Source organism: Pangasianodon hypophthalmus, chromosome 1 (assembly GCF_027358585.1).
Source record: "Pangasianodon hypophthalmus isolate fPanHyp1 chromosome 1, fPanHyp1.pri, whole genome shotgun sequence".
NCBI classification, from domain to species: domain Eukaryota; kingdom Metazoa; phylum Chordata; class Actinopteri; order Siluriformes; family Pangasiidae; genus Pangasianodon; species Pangasianodon hypophthalmus.
The window spans coordinates 28,731,091-28,745,874 of record NC_069710.1 but is presented as its reverse complement, the minus strand read 5'-3'; the positions used below and the strand labels follow the sequence as shown (position 1 = coordinate 28,745,874).

Here is a 14,784-nt window from a genome sequence, read left to right as displayed (position 1 = left end):
TTTAAATCACAACCCACATCATCAAAGCTGCAATGTTTAAGGCTCCAAGCACCAAAGCCAACTCAGACGTAACGTGTTAGGAGCAGAAAGCTCTAAAAACTTTTATTTGAATATTTTTAAAAAATGTTCATGAAATAAATCCATACTGAGGGAGTTCATGGAGTTTATTTTACAGTTAAAGGAGTCACTGGCGACAAAAAGTTTGAAAACCCCCTGATTTAATTAAGATTTTGTTTTGTTCTGCATCCTTGCTGATGAATGTTGACGTCTGTTGAACTTTACTGAGGTCACTTCCTGTCCTGCATCTGCCTCAGCGTTAGTGTCGCATCAATCCAACCTTACAGTTATTTTATATTATTTGTATTATTTGCGCTATTGTCACTTGGCCACTTTCAAACAGAACTGCATACTGGTCTGCGTTGTAGTTATTGTCCTGTCTTGTTCTGTCTTGTGCGTCCGCACGTTTGCACTTGTGCACTTTGTTTAAATTATGTAGTCCCCGTAGCTCTGTGTTGTCTTATGTAGCACCTTGGTCCTGGAGAAATGTTGTTTCGTTTCACTATGTACTTGTATATGGCTGAAATCACAATAAACTCCACTTGACTTGACTTGACTATATTACAAATCTGTAACATGAGTAAGGATCGTGTAGTTATATGCAAATAATCCATGCCGGGGTGGTGTGATATGGCCTGACGCGAAATAGAGTGTGTTGTTCCGCTGATAGCACAGCGATTTGCTAACGGTTACGAAGTTTAATTTATTAATGATTGCCATGTCACACATTTTAAAGGTTTATAGTTAGATTTAACGTTATGGAACATCTCACTTATGTTAAAGCCGTGGTAAACAGTTGTTCTCTCACCAGCATCTCCTTCTCTCTCTCCCTCTCTCCCTCTCTCTCTCTCTCTCTCTCTCTCTCTCAAAAAAAATGCCTCTTGTCATTTTACTGACAACCTGGAAAGTATAAATACCTCTGTTCTGAAGACTTTCCTGTGCTGGGAAACATTAAAAATGACTGTTACAAAGCACTGTCACTGGAGACTATTTCCATAAATGTTAAATAAACGTCTCCTTAAAAAAAAAAAAAAAGGTTTTTAGTTATTAGTCTTAGATTATGTGGTGTTCTCCACTGTACAAGTCCCTGTGTATGAGCTGTTACTATAGAAACAATAACATATTGGAAGGAGGTTTATTAATATTAAACCTTTCATGTAAATGTAGCTAATTACTAAAGTTAATTACAGCTTTTGCTGTGTGTTTAGTACTTCTGTCAAATATAAACATGTCTGCCGCCAACAGGAGGAAGTTTATTTGCAGTGGAAAAACAAATTGTCACTCTGCTTGTGGTTAAACAGATATGCGTTCATTAACTCTTATGTATATAATCGAATATTAAAATTCATACAGTGAAATTTATCTCTGCGTATGACCTCTATACGTGGAAACGTGATCAGTGTGAGGTTAAGCGTCAGGCTCTGAGGGAACGCCACGTAGTAGCTGTACTGAAAATAAACCCCGATGGACCACAGGCTGCAGATCGCTCTCTAATGTCTCAGCCTGTGTGTATTGCGCCCTGCTGAGAGATCGCCTCCAACGCCGCGGGTATGAGAGCAGAAACAGTGCAAGCAAGATGAGGATGCACTGCTCCATTATTTTTTTATAGCAATCCAAGCCCATTTAGGAGCGAGGCGGCTCTGTAAACGGTGCACAACAGCACAGGCGGCGCGTAATAACCAAATGTAGTCACTCAGCAGGTCTCTTATAAACACTGTGAATAATGTCAGAGCCCCCGCTGTGATACACACCACCAATCCCGAGGATAACGACAGTGAGGAGGAGAGAATGTGCTGTCGGGCCTTTAGGTGCCGGATTTTCTGGTTTAGCGTCATTCTGTGGAGTCGTGCGCCATGCATGGACGTCACGATGTCTCCTGAGGAATAACCTCACTCGAGCGGACACGTTACACAGAGAGCGGAGAGATTAAAGACCAGCTATCACCACCTCCGCTCCGTTTTCCTCTCATTTCACCTTTTATTTTTATTAAGAGACACACACACACACACACAGAGTGTGTTTGTGTGTGTGTGTGTGTGTGTGTGCGCGCGCTCAGGCTGGCACAGCTTTATTAGCCTCATTAAAGACCACTTCAAAGGCCTTGGTTCCTGCTGAGCAGCAGCAGCACCGAGTCTCGTGATTGTAGCAGTCAAAACATCTTTCTTGATCTCATGAGCTTTTTCAGCGTTTGTATTCAGAAAGAAAAACTAAACTAAATCGTATATCTCAGATCATTTTTTTTCCTTTAAATTCTCCATGAAATGGCTGTGATTTTGATTCTGCATGTTGACGTATTTCCTTTCTGAAACAGGAAGACAGAATGACCTCGTGTTGTGCAAGTCAGTCAAGCAGTTCAACAGCCAATAGCATTCAAGTTACACCACACCCCCTGCAGAGTCTAATGCTGCGTTTAACTAAAGGTCATTTTCAACCTCCAAATAAGGAAAAAAAACACAATGAAAATGACTCAACTGTGAGACTCGGGATTCCTCAACCCTGAGTTCAGCAAGTGACATCAAATCAACATGGCTGCTCACGACATCAGCAGTAAACAACATACTTTTATAATGAGTTACACTGTATATACAAATATTTGCTTTAGCTCAATCAGCATACAGACAAATTGACTTGTTAAAACACTGATTATACGGTTTGCTGTTTTGCGGAGATAAATATACATCACTCATCACGGATAGCGTTCTAGCTTTTTGATAACAAAAGATGTTCTCTTCCCTCTTTGTATCTCGAACACACAGAGTTCGAAAACGACGCAATTCCAAGCTCTGACTTCCTACTTCCGAGATATCGAATGCAGCATAAACAAACCAGCAGCCTCAAGCCAGGAAAACACCTCCGAAAAGTGTCTGTCACAAAACCTCAACCTCTTCAAAACAAATAAATAAAGCAATGGTTGGAAAAGGCAATAGTGCACAGGAAGACACGTATCCAAAGCGTGTTTTTTTCAGATACTGGTGTCCATTAGACTAAGGGACTAAATCTTTGAAATGCCAATTTTGATCACTTTAATCCTGCATTTGAATCAGCTCAGAAGTGGAAAGTCGGAGTTCAGCATAATGTCATTTTTGACTTCCGTGCGTTCAAGCTACATAGTGTGGAAAAACTCGTCTGTGCTTGTTTTTTGTTAGCAACAAGCTAGCTAGTTCACTGAAATGTGTAATGTATATTTACCTCCTCAAACCAGTGAACTGTATATGACCTTATTGTCATATGTGCAGTAGGGACACAGTCAAATTCTGGCTTTGTTTGCCTTCCACTGGGTGCTGCGTAAAATTAAGTAAACTTGAGAAACATTATATATGCAAAATACACAAGAGAAATATAAAAAAAATACTTAAAAAAAGACAGAATATAAATATTCCACTGTATGCACAGTGAGTACACTATGCGTACAATGTGTGCAATGTTGATTGATCTAAAACAAATGCTTGTATATACAGTATAACTCATTTAAAGCTAAAGAAGTGCTGCTTCGTTTACTGCTGATGCTGGGAGCAGCCATTTTGATTTGACGTCACTTGCTGAACTCGGGGTTGAGGAGACCATCCCGAGTTCCCAAGCAGGAATTGGGTGTTGAGTTTGATATTTCCTAGTTGGAGATACAACTTTTCTTCGAATGCAGCAGAAATGCTTGGATATTAGCATTTAACATTTTGAGGGGAAGATACCAGCGGGGTGTGTCTTAGGGCGCATTCACATCGGTCTTGTTCGGTGTGGGTCTAAACCTATCCGTTACTATGCCTACGGTCCATTCTATCACTTGTTAAAATTCCACCCTTACTCTAGTGCACTTCAAACAACCGAACCCTTGTCCTCCGAAAACCAAAACTGAACTTAAATTCATTTTAAAGAATATTTTAGCATCTTGATGAACATTAGAATTGGGTCTTGGTGTTTTGTGAATCGTTTTAAAGCAGTGATCAGACCAAAATTTAGTGAGATGTGATGTGAGAGAGATGCAATTGCAGTTCCTTGTAAAGCAGGAACTGCTAAGTAGCTTTCACATTGGACTTTTATCTTGCTGGGGTTTTTTTTATTGTTGCTTTCCCGACCTTCTGAAGGCTTCAGTCACGAGTATAAATCGTCCGGGCTGTGCCGAAGATGTGAAGCCTCGACACATCTCTTACTCCGAAGCACGGGACTGTACCCTTTTTTCTCTTCAGGGATTTTTCCAGACCATTTCTGGGGTATTAGCCTGATCCCTGCTGAATAACAGAACCTTTATGGCAATCTCTCTCACACTTTTTATTTCTATAACATCAACAATATCACAAAATTCACTGAGTTAAAGAATTCCTTTAAGGAAAGTAGCCGGTGTCGGAAAATGAAGCTTCCTGCTGAAGTTATCATCTGAAGAGCTCTCTGAGAAATGACAGCAATTTCCACTGTGTGCCATGAACACGCAAACTAATCTGAGGATACACTGCGTTCCGTAATTGTTCTGAGAAATGACGGCAATTCCGCTGTCTTTAGCCAAGCGCTCACTGAGGCATTTCATCATATTGCAAGTGTATTGCAGTACAGCGCCGAGGATCTGTTTCCTCCCTTCCTGATTTTTGCATCCGTCTTTTTCACATTAAATTCTGTCTTCAAGTGCACTCACTGCAGTGAGATACCTGTGAGCGCAAAAGTTTGCAAACCCATGTGTTTTGGAAGGCAAATGCTTCGAGGTGAAGCTACTGTGGAGCAGCCGATGTACTTGTGCCAGGACACTGACGCCACTGTGTGGCTAACTGCTTACTGCAAACTATAGAAGCATAAATAATGGCACTATCCAACAGTTAAATCACTCCAACCACAGCACGGTTGAACTCTCGAATCTGATTGGTCAGAAGTTGTGTTATTTTTATATAACAGCACGGCTCGGACAGTCGCTCCTACTGTAACATGAACGACAGGTTTATATTAATGTGCTTGCTCTAATGAGTTATTTTCTATACTAACAGCTCATACACATGGACTTGCACTACATAATCTAGCCTTAATAAAACCCTTAAAAAAACATGTTGTTTCAGAAAGTAAATTGTATTATCATTGATGTGGTGAAGGAATCTCGGGTGTCAAAACTTTGGAACAGTCAAAGCTTCCCAGGTCAGGAAAGTCTTCAGAACAGACGAGTTTACACTTTCCAGTTCCTTGGTAAAATGACAAGCTGTGTTTTTTTTTTTTTTTTGAGAGAGAGAGAGAGACAGACAGAGAGAGAGAGTTTATCACTGCTATAACATAAGTGAGAACAGGAACTAATCTCTCGGCTGTTCCCCAACATTAAATCTAACTATAAACCATAAAACTGCGTGACATGTCACTCGTTAATAAATTAAACATTGCAATCACTGGCAAATAATGCACTCATGCAGATGTATGCACTATGTATCGAGCTGTATCACTCCACCCAGGTGGTTATACATATTTATATATATTTTCATATAACTTTGAGGTCTATATGTTATTCTTTACTTAACTATTCTAGGTTGTTCATTTCACTTTTTAGAATTAGACAATTAAAGACAAATGAATATACTTCTCAGATAGGATGTACCTTTCTCTTATACCTGAAGAGTTTCTTTAACTGAGAGATTTATATCATGAAACATTGCCTTGTTTTGTGCTGTGGAATTTGAAACGTTAATCATAGGATAAAGTGGATACTGAGGACGAGTGATTGAAAGAAGGAATGAATGAATCTGTGGTTTTCCTGATTTTGTAGCGATCTAGATTAGATGCAGAGATGCACTTTATCGATTTGGGAGATGCTCATTATATCCAGTAGGGTACGTCTAATTTGATCATGTGATTTAGAAGTCACTAATAGTCACTAATTACATTGAGTTGCTTTGTTTAAAGTTATTCAGTATTCCTACTATATCGATTATAAACGGAAGCGAAGTCCAAAAGTGAAGAAAGAGGAAAAAGAAAGGCTTGAACAGAGCAAAACTGTCACGATTAGATTAATTTTTTTAACTACTGGTTCTTCTAGTACCTTGTCTCTCTTCTCGATAACAGACTTTGGCTGGTAAGGTTGTAGTAAACTAAGCTAATTATTAATAATTAATATAATTAATATTATTAATAATTAGCTTATGATGAATTGATGCATCTGTTCTGTTGTAGTGTATTTAAATGCTACTACTTGCTCAGCAAAGCCACTTATTGCTTGTTGAAGACTAGTCTTAAAGCAGTATTCATATGCTAACTAAATTAGGTAGCTAATTGTTCCAATGACAAAAATAGTGCAATGGGTGTAAATGGCGTTATTTCTAGATGTTTATGTGAATGGCTGGTTGCTTAGTAGCCGTGCTTGTTTTCTGCTTGGCTGTGATGGTGTTGGGTGATAAGGAGGTATAGACAGGACAGGGCTCCCAGGTTCCAGACATACACATACAAATATTTTAATTGGAAAGAGACAGTGGTTTTGTCGAAGCGATCACCAGCCAAAGCATTACAATAATCAAAGACGTCTTTGTTGTAGTAGAGGACAACAATGGCTACGTTTACATGCACATCAAATTCCGTTTAAGGTCTGTATTTGGGTTGCAGCCATATTCTGAATACGATGTTTAAAGGCGTACAGGCATCAGAATATTCCTGTATACGTGGTTGTTGTAAGTATTGCCTGAGTTGCCACTCCTAAATACCGAGTCTACAGATAAGCATCTGTTAGCACCCACAATTCCTTGCGGACTGAGCATGCGCATGTATCTCCTTTCAGTGGATTTTCTGAAGAAAGTGTTTACATGCGGCAAATTTCAGATTAAAACAGGCATATTCCAGGGATGGGAATCAGAATATTATCTTAATCTGAATCGGGCAATTGGATTGCGGTGTTTTCATGACTCAATACTGAGCGAAATATCACCAAATTCCGATTAATGTCGGAATATTGATGTGTATGTGAAGGTAGCCAATGTAGGAAAAAAAGTGGGGAATTAAAGAATTTGGTGAAGAAAAAAAGAATGATGTAAGCCTTACATTTTAGCTGACTGTCTCTATAAAGTGTATCTGTTCAGATTGAGGCTGCTGCTCTTCTACTGTCCCTCTTTATTTGAACAAGTCCTTCCTCGCAGCCCGGTTATAGTTAATGCATTCACAGTAAAAATCAAAGAAGCAGCAGGTAAGAGTGCTAACAGGAAGTGACATCTTCCCTGCAGTCACTCAAATAGAAGGTGCTAGTCTGGGTTTAGACACAGTGCTCAGAGGAGAAGCTTACACAGGACCTTTGAGCCTAGAAGATAGCATCACTTCCTGTTTTCTTCTGGAATTTCATGATCTTGACCTCGCTGAATCTTCTGTGAGCTGGTCCAGGTGATGTGAAGGAAACATGCAGGGGGGATTTGGGGTCACTGATGGAGAAGACATGCAGCAGGACATATCAGAGTTTAGATATTTGCTTCCCTTGCTGCCAGATTCGAATCCTGAACTCGGGTTACTGTGTGTGTGTGTGTGTGTGTGTGTGTGTGTGTGTGTGTGTGGATCCATGTGTTCATATGAGTTTCCTCTGGGTTCTCTGGTTTCCTCCAACCTCCAAAAAAGGTGGGAGGTAGTGTGGGGTAGGTAGATTGCCACCTATTATTACCGTGTGTGTGTGTGTGTGTGTGTGTGTGTGTGTGTGTGTGTGTGTGTGTGTGTGTGTGTGCACACACGCATGGTGCCCTGGGATAGACTGGTGTCCCATCCAGGGTGTATTTTCGTCTCATGCGTAGTGCTCCTGAGATAGACTCTGGATCCACCTGACCAGGATAAAGCTTACTGAAGATGAATGAAAAAAGCACAGAGCTGGACATAAACATGAGCTTTAGTATTGATATTTTTCTCTTCATTAGAAGAACCTTGACTCACTGTTCCTCCTGGAGGTACCTACTGACCAAATATGGTACAGTCGGATGTCGGTTGAGTGTGTATGGTGAAGCATTCATTCATCTTCAGAAAGCACTTTATCCTGTTCAAGGTCATGTCGGATCTGGAACCTATTCCGGGAGCATTGGGCGTGAGGCAGGAATACGACCTGGATTGGACACATCATGCTCACACACTCCTTTACACCTCGAATAGCCAGTCTACCTACCAGCATGTTTTTAGGAAGTGGGAGGAAACCGGAGAACCAGGAGGAAAGCCACACAGATACGAATATCCCTATACATGAATATATCTATTTAGTTTTATCTTTTATCAATAAAACAATATGTAGATCAGTGAGATCATTAGATCATTAGACATTTGATGACCTGGATGACTAAAAATCCTTCACACACCTTTGGGAGCTTCTGGTCTGTGGTAAACACACACACACACACACACACACACACACACACACACACACACACACACACACACACACAAAATGGATATCCATCTGGTCTGTTCCTGGAGAGCATGTGCTTCTGAGAAGAGCAACAAGTGCTGACTTTGTGTGTGTGTGTGTGTGTGTGTGTGTGTGTGTGTGTGTGTGTTTAAGAGAGAGAGTGAGGTCACAACGGCTGTGGGCATCTGCACTAAAACCCTGCCAGGCTGTACGCCACTGATCCATGCCCATCTAAGGGCACATGGCAGGTCGTACTGATGCATTGTTCTCTCAGTTTATTCAAATTCAAAGCAAGAAGCTTAATTCACTTGAACCTGTGGATGTTACACATGACGTATTAGCTGCGCTTTATAACAACAGTCCTGCCTTTGAGCGCACCCTCATTACGAGTCTCACGGAAATAGCGTTTAGGGTCGAAGATGCACTTAAACATCCGCAGCACTTAATCCGCCGTCCTGCTCGCCTTTTACAGAGATGAAGTATAAACACAGAGGAGAGGCATAGTCGAGTGTTTCACACTCCTGATTTGCAGGATTATGGGTTTGTGATCGTTCCAACCCTACCCTTTTTAATAATAACTGTTTTTATAACACTTTTCCGACTGAAGCAGCTCTGAAACACTGAAAAAAGAAAAACAATTAGACACGAGAAAGAAGAAACGTTACTTAAAAGACAACATTAGCAAACACAGACTATGTGTGTACGGAATAAAACACTTGGGGGTGTGCTGTTATTGGAAAATAATCAACGACAGCGTGGTATGTTATGGTTTTGTGTGAAAGGGATTAATATACAAAAAAAGTTGATTATTTTCCAATTAGAGCACGTCCTGAAGTGTTTTAATCCTCGTATACCAATCACAGCAATTTGCCACAAATCGTAAGTAATGAATTTATCCCTGAATAATACGTCTTACTTTTTATCCATTTATAGTTATGTTTAATGCTTTGAAACATCTGCAAGACGCATTACTTCGTGTTATCACTTACGTTACAGCAGCTGCAAACAGTGGTTCCCTCACCAGCCTCGTTTCTTTTCTAAGTTAATATTATAAAACTTCCTGACACTGGAAACTCCTTCCATAAATGTTAAATAAACATCACCTTACAGAAAACGTCATTTCTTTGTTTATAATCAGGACTTCTTTAAGATTTAAGAAGTGTTTGGTTCTCTTATGGCACTACAAAGTCTAACCGCGTAATAACTGCTTTATAAATGATGAATAAATATTTTGAGCTGACTGAGAACTGGCGTCATGCGAAAGTGCCACCGCTTGTTACCGTGAGCGCGGATCACTGTCAGTGTAGCTCCAGATACACACCTTTAAACTGTACTTACAAGTGCGTAGGCCTAAGCCTGGGTGTGTGTTTCTGCACACTTACTTTGTGTGTGTGTGTGTGTGCGTGTGTGTATGTTTCTTCAGCAAATATGTGATAGAAATGCAGATGTGTTTTCTCTCTATCTCTCTCTCTCTCTCTCCCCATTCCTCAGGCTGTCACTTCCCTCCCACACAGAGCTGAACTCCATCTTTTATTTATCACCCTCCTGCTCTTTGTGTGTGTGTGTGTGTGTGTGTGTGTGTGTGTGTGTGTGTGTGTGTGTGTGTGTGTGTGTGTGTGTGTGTGTGTGTGGTAAGGACTCAGGATCCTTTGAGGCTCGAGTGGCTCTTCCACACTGCTTCAAAAGGCTCACAGCACAAAGCCCTGCCGCTCTCTTCTGCTTTTTTTGTGTATTGTTTGCCTCATGACGCCTGTCATTTCATTAACAACGTGCATTAACCTGTATGTTCAGGGGACACACACACACACACACACACACACACATACACACACACAGGCATGCACGGAAAAGAGGGAAGGTGGAACAGAATGATGCCCTTCCCTGTGAAGCTGAGAGGAAAGGTCTGTGTTTCCTCTCCGTTTTGCTGGGTGTGCCTCCGTCTTTCCTCTTCCTGTTCTGAGATGATGACTTGGTGCTCTGTGTGTGTGTGTGTGTGTGTGTGTGTGTGTGTGTGTGTGTGTGTGCGTGCGTGCCCGAGGTCATGTGTGTTGCTTACATAGGAAGAGTGAAGTAAATCAATCTAATACGTAATCACTTAATCGATGACCGACTGACAGTTCAGCGTTTCAGCAAATGAGTTGTGTGTGTGTGTGTGTGTTTGTGTGAGTGTGGATACACAGTTTGTGATCCCCAATTTATACCATCCATTGATGTAAAGGAATCACTACTTATTAGATATTCTCCAATACCAGCACATCCCGAAGTGTTTTATTCCACTTATACTACAACAATTTTCAAATTCCAATTGTTTATTAATTAAAGAATGCGAAACCTTGTGTTTTTTAATTCATTTATGGCTACATTTACAGTTTAGTTCCTGTTCTCACTTACGTTATAGCAGCTATAAACAATCGTTCCCTTATCAGCCTCTCGTCTTTTCCCTCGCTTCAAGTTAATAAAACAAACAAACAAAAAAAAAAAAACCACAACTTTTCATGTTAGTGAGAAATCAGAAAGCATAAACTCTATCCTCTGTCCTGAAGACTTTCCTGTGGAGGAAAACTTCCTGCTGACTGTTACAAAGCGCTGAAACTGGAGACTCCTTCCATTAATGTTAAATAAACATCTCCTTACAGAGAACTTTACCATAACAACAGTTTTCTTTGTTAAACGAAACCACAAATTTGAATCTGTTTTTTATTATTAGTCTTAGATTACGCGGAGCGTCCACCGTACAAATCCCCGTGTTTGTTGTTACTATGGAAACTATAACGTGTTAGAACAAGCGCATTAATATTAACCTGTTATTTATCTCGCAGCCTGAGCTACTGTCAGAGCTGCTGTTAGAGAAACTGAATCAACACCTTCTGACCAATCAGATTTGAGATTTCAGCAATGTTTCGTCTGATACGATCTTATGTATACAGTCATGAGAAAAAGAAAGTACACCCTCTTTCAGTTCTACGTTTTTAATTGTCAGTCCTCACCAACTTCTATAAATGAACAAATAACCTCAGATGACAACAAAAAAATATAACAGATTTCAATATGTAGTCTTTTTTTTTTTTCCAAAATGTAAACCAACATTCAGAAACCAGGTGGGGAAAAAATAAGTACACCCTTCTAAATTAACACACAGAACTGAAGGGGGGTGTACTTTCTTTTTCTCATGACTGTAATAATAATAGAGTACTGTAACGTGATTTTTACAGTATGCAATGGGAGAATACAGCAAAGCAATAAAGCAGTTCCATTTTTAGGAAACCTATGAACAAACTGAAAATAATTTATAAATGAAGAGAACTGAGCATCCAAACCAGTAGAGTTACTCAGTGTTAAAGTAGTAGTTATGATAAACACACACAAAGTCTTAACTATCAACAACATGTCATGTTGCTTAAATATTTAGGCGAATTAAAGTAATGGTTCAGTCAAATGAGAAATTTAACACATTCATTGTAGACCTTTAATTTGAGGCTGTTTTTAGAAATATATAAAATGTTAAAGACCTCTAAACCACTCCAGTGTTTTATATATATATCATTATCTTGATTTTTATTATATATTAAGTGTTGCTCATCCCAATTCAACATGGCTGACAGTGACGTGACAGTGTGTAAAGTTTCTCCATGGAAAGAAAAGTCTAATTAAATAAAAAGATATCAGTCTGTAACAAGTAGTGTACTTTATTTTTTATTACATAGACTTTTAGAACTAGGCATAAATATACACTTTCTATCATTTTTGTCATTAAAGATTTAAAAAAAAAATGCAAGTATATTCAGTTACTGATTAATGTGTGATATAATTTATGCATGAAAGGGTTAATCTACTTAACTGACCATTTCATAATCAGCTAACATCTATGATTCGAGACACTTTTTCGTAGGACTTTTCGTACTTCCCGAGTGAGTCAATAAAACAGGCTGTTACTTCAGGTATTGTAAAGCGATGTGGAGCTCCGCCCCCCAGTGTCTGTACAGTGTCACTGCAGCCTTGTGTCACGACTGATGCTCTGTTTCTGCTCCTCTAATGACTCCGTCGTCTCATAACTCCACACTCAGCCCAGAAGTCAATGCTCTGCCCTCCACCTGACCCGCATTCTCATTAATACTAAATTAAAATCTATATATTTTTGTCAAGCTTCAGTTCCTAATTGCTGTTCTATGTGTTCTTTCAGAGCTGAACATGGAGTACAACCCTTCAGATCACCCGCGCGCCAGCACCATCTTCCTCAGCAAGTCTCAGACAGATGGTGAGTGTGTGTCAGACTTTCACCTCGTTATTGCTTTGGGAATGATGTGGGAATGACAGGGGAATTATGAGGGAATGGTGTGGGAATGATGAGAGAATGGTGTGGAATTGATGGGAGATTTTTTTTGTTTCATATGTTTTTATATGTTTCATATACATTTTAATTGTATTAAAATTAAATGTATAAAAATGTATTCTGTTAAAATGTATTAAAATGTATTCTAAACACATAAAGTTCAAACTACAGTTAATACAGTTTAAAGCTTTTTTCTATTCAGTATGAGTAAGTGTAAGATAAATACTTTGTAATTCATTATTGTGCATAAGAGTGCCAAAAAAAGTTTGTTTTGAGGAGAGAACGGAGACCAGAAAGCATTCACTGTACAGAGGCCATGCCTCATTCAGTGAGTCTGAAACATAGGCCACACCTCCTTGGTTGTATCTAACAGGCACATAGGCCACACCTCCTTCATTGTATCTAACAGGCACATAGGCCACACCTCCTTCACTGTATCTAACAGGCACATAGGCCACACCTCCTTCACTGTGTCTAACAGGCACATAAGCCATGCCTCATTCAGTGAGTCTGTAACATAGGCCACACCTCCTTCATTGTATCTAACAGGCACATAAGCCACACCTCCTTCATTGTATCTAACAGGCACATAGGCCACGCTTTCTTCGTTGTATCTAACAGGCACATAGGCCACGCTTTCTTCGTTGTATCTAACAGGCACATAGGCCACGCCTTCCTTCGTTGTATCTAACAGGCACATAAGCCACACCTCCTTCGTTGTATCTAACAAGCACATAGGCCACGCTTTCTTCGCTGTATCTAACAAGCACATAGGCCACGCCTCCTTCGTTGTATCTAACAGGCTCATAGGCCACGCCTCCTTCGCTTTATCTAACAGGCACATAAGCCACACCTCCTTCACTGTATCTAACAGGCATATAGGCCACGCCTCCTTCGCTGAGTAATAGTACAGTTGTAAAAATAAAAGAGCTGTATAACCTGATAGGGACATGGACTCAGGCACTGTTTTGAGTCAGTGCTGTGTGTGTGTGTGTGTGTGTGAAAATAATCTTTGCTTTTAAAAGGCAGAATCACAGTGTCTGATCACAGCGATGCACAGAAGCAGAGCGACAGCGTGTGTGTGAAAATAATCTTTGCTTTTAAAAGGCAGAATCACAGTGTCTGATCACAGTGATGCACAGAAACAGAGCGACAGTGAGTGTGTGTGTGTGTGTGTGTGTGTGTGAATAATAGTTTCATTTAGCTCACTGCCTCTGGCTGAGATTGCTCTGGGAATCAGTATTGTGGTCTATTTGAGATGCTGTTAGTGTGATTTCCAGCCCTTTTTAATGCCCATCATTAGCAGCTTTGCTCTTATGTAACTGAACTGCCGGAGTGTGTGTCTCGTGGTTTGGAGCGTGACTGATTACTATTTTAAGGCAGTGTATAAACCAAAAAGAGTAAATTATAGAATAAATAAAGCAAAGCCCTGGACTCGTTATTTTGTATTGTAATGTAGATGATGGTGCATGAATAAAGCAGGTTAAATTCAGCAGTAAACATTCCTCTGTTTAATATTTTATGGAGAAATAATTCAGATAAGAATCCACATTTCTTGTCTTTCAGTTGCTCCGTCCAGCAAGAAAGGTATGTCCAATGCCGAGGCCAATGAAAAATCTTATTTCTGTGTGTGTCTGGAAAAGCAGTTGTTTTCTTTAAGCAATCCTGTTATCAGTCATGATTCCTGTATTACTACATCAGCACTGACTTGATGCATTCTGAAATGAACATTCGGCTTATTCCAGATTTACTCAATCCCAAAATGTACTCAATTTGTTGTCTGAAGTTTGCTTCTTTAGTTTTAGGTTTTTCACTGGAGCAAAGAGGCTGATGTTGCTAACAGTTAAGGAACGTGAAGAGCTTAACACTTAGTTTAGCACTGCAATTCGAACTGCATGTCTAAATCATCACACACTCGCTTCAAACTGCGTCGAGTTGTTCAGCGCCTCTAACGGAGTTGGAAAAAAGGACGTCGCAGAGCTAAAACTCCAGAGCGTAACTTCATCTTGAATTACTTCCTACCTCAACACCTCCCCTGTGTCCAACATGGTGCCCTTACTCCTTATTCCTTACAAATAGC

General features: G+C 40.0%; 1 protein-coding gene across 2 annotated transcripts in view; it reads left to right on the top strand.

Moving 5' to 3' along the window:
* ccny (cyclin Y) overlaps positions 1-14,784 on the top strand; it is a 71,696-nt gene that overhangs the window by 34,046 nt on the left and 22,866 nt on the right. The window contains exons 2-3 of one of the 2 annotated variants that reach the window (XM_026944808.3): positions 12,555-12,629; positions 14,271-14,291. In XM_026944808.3, the coding sequence (XP_026800609.1) occupies positions 12,555-12,629; positions 14,271-14,291 (96 nt within the window). The remainder of the gene's footprint in view (positions 1-12,554; positions 12,630-14,270; positions 14,292-14,784) is intronic. The other variant, XM_026944809.3, reaches the window with a different exon arrangement.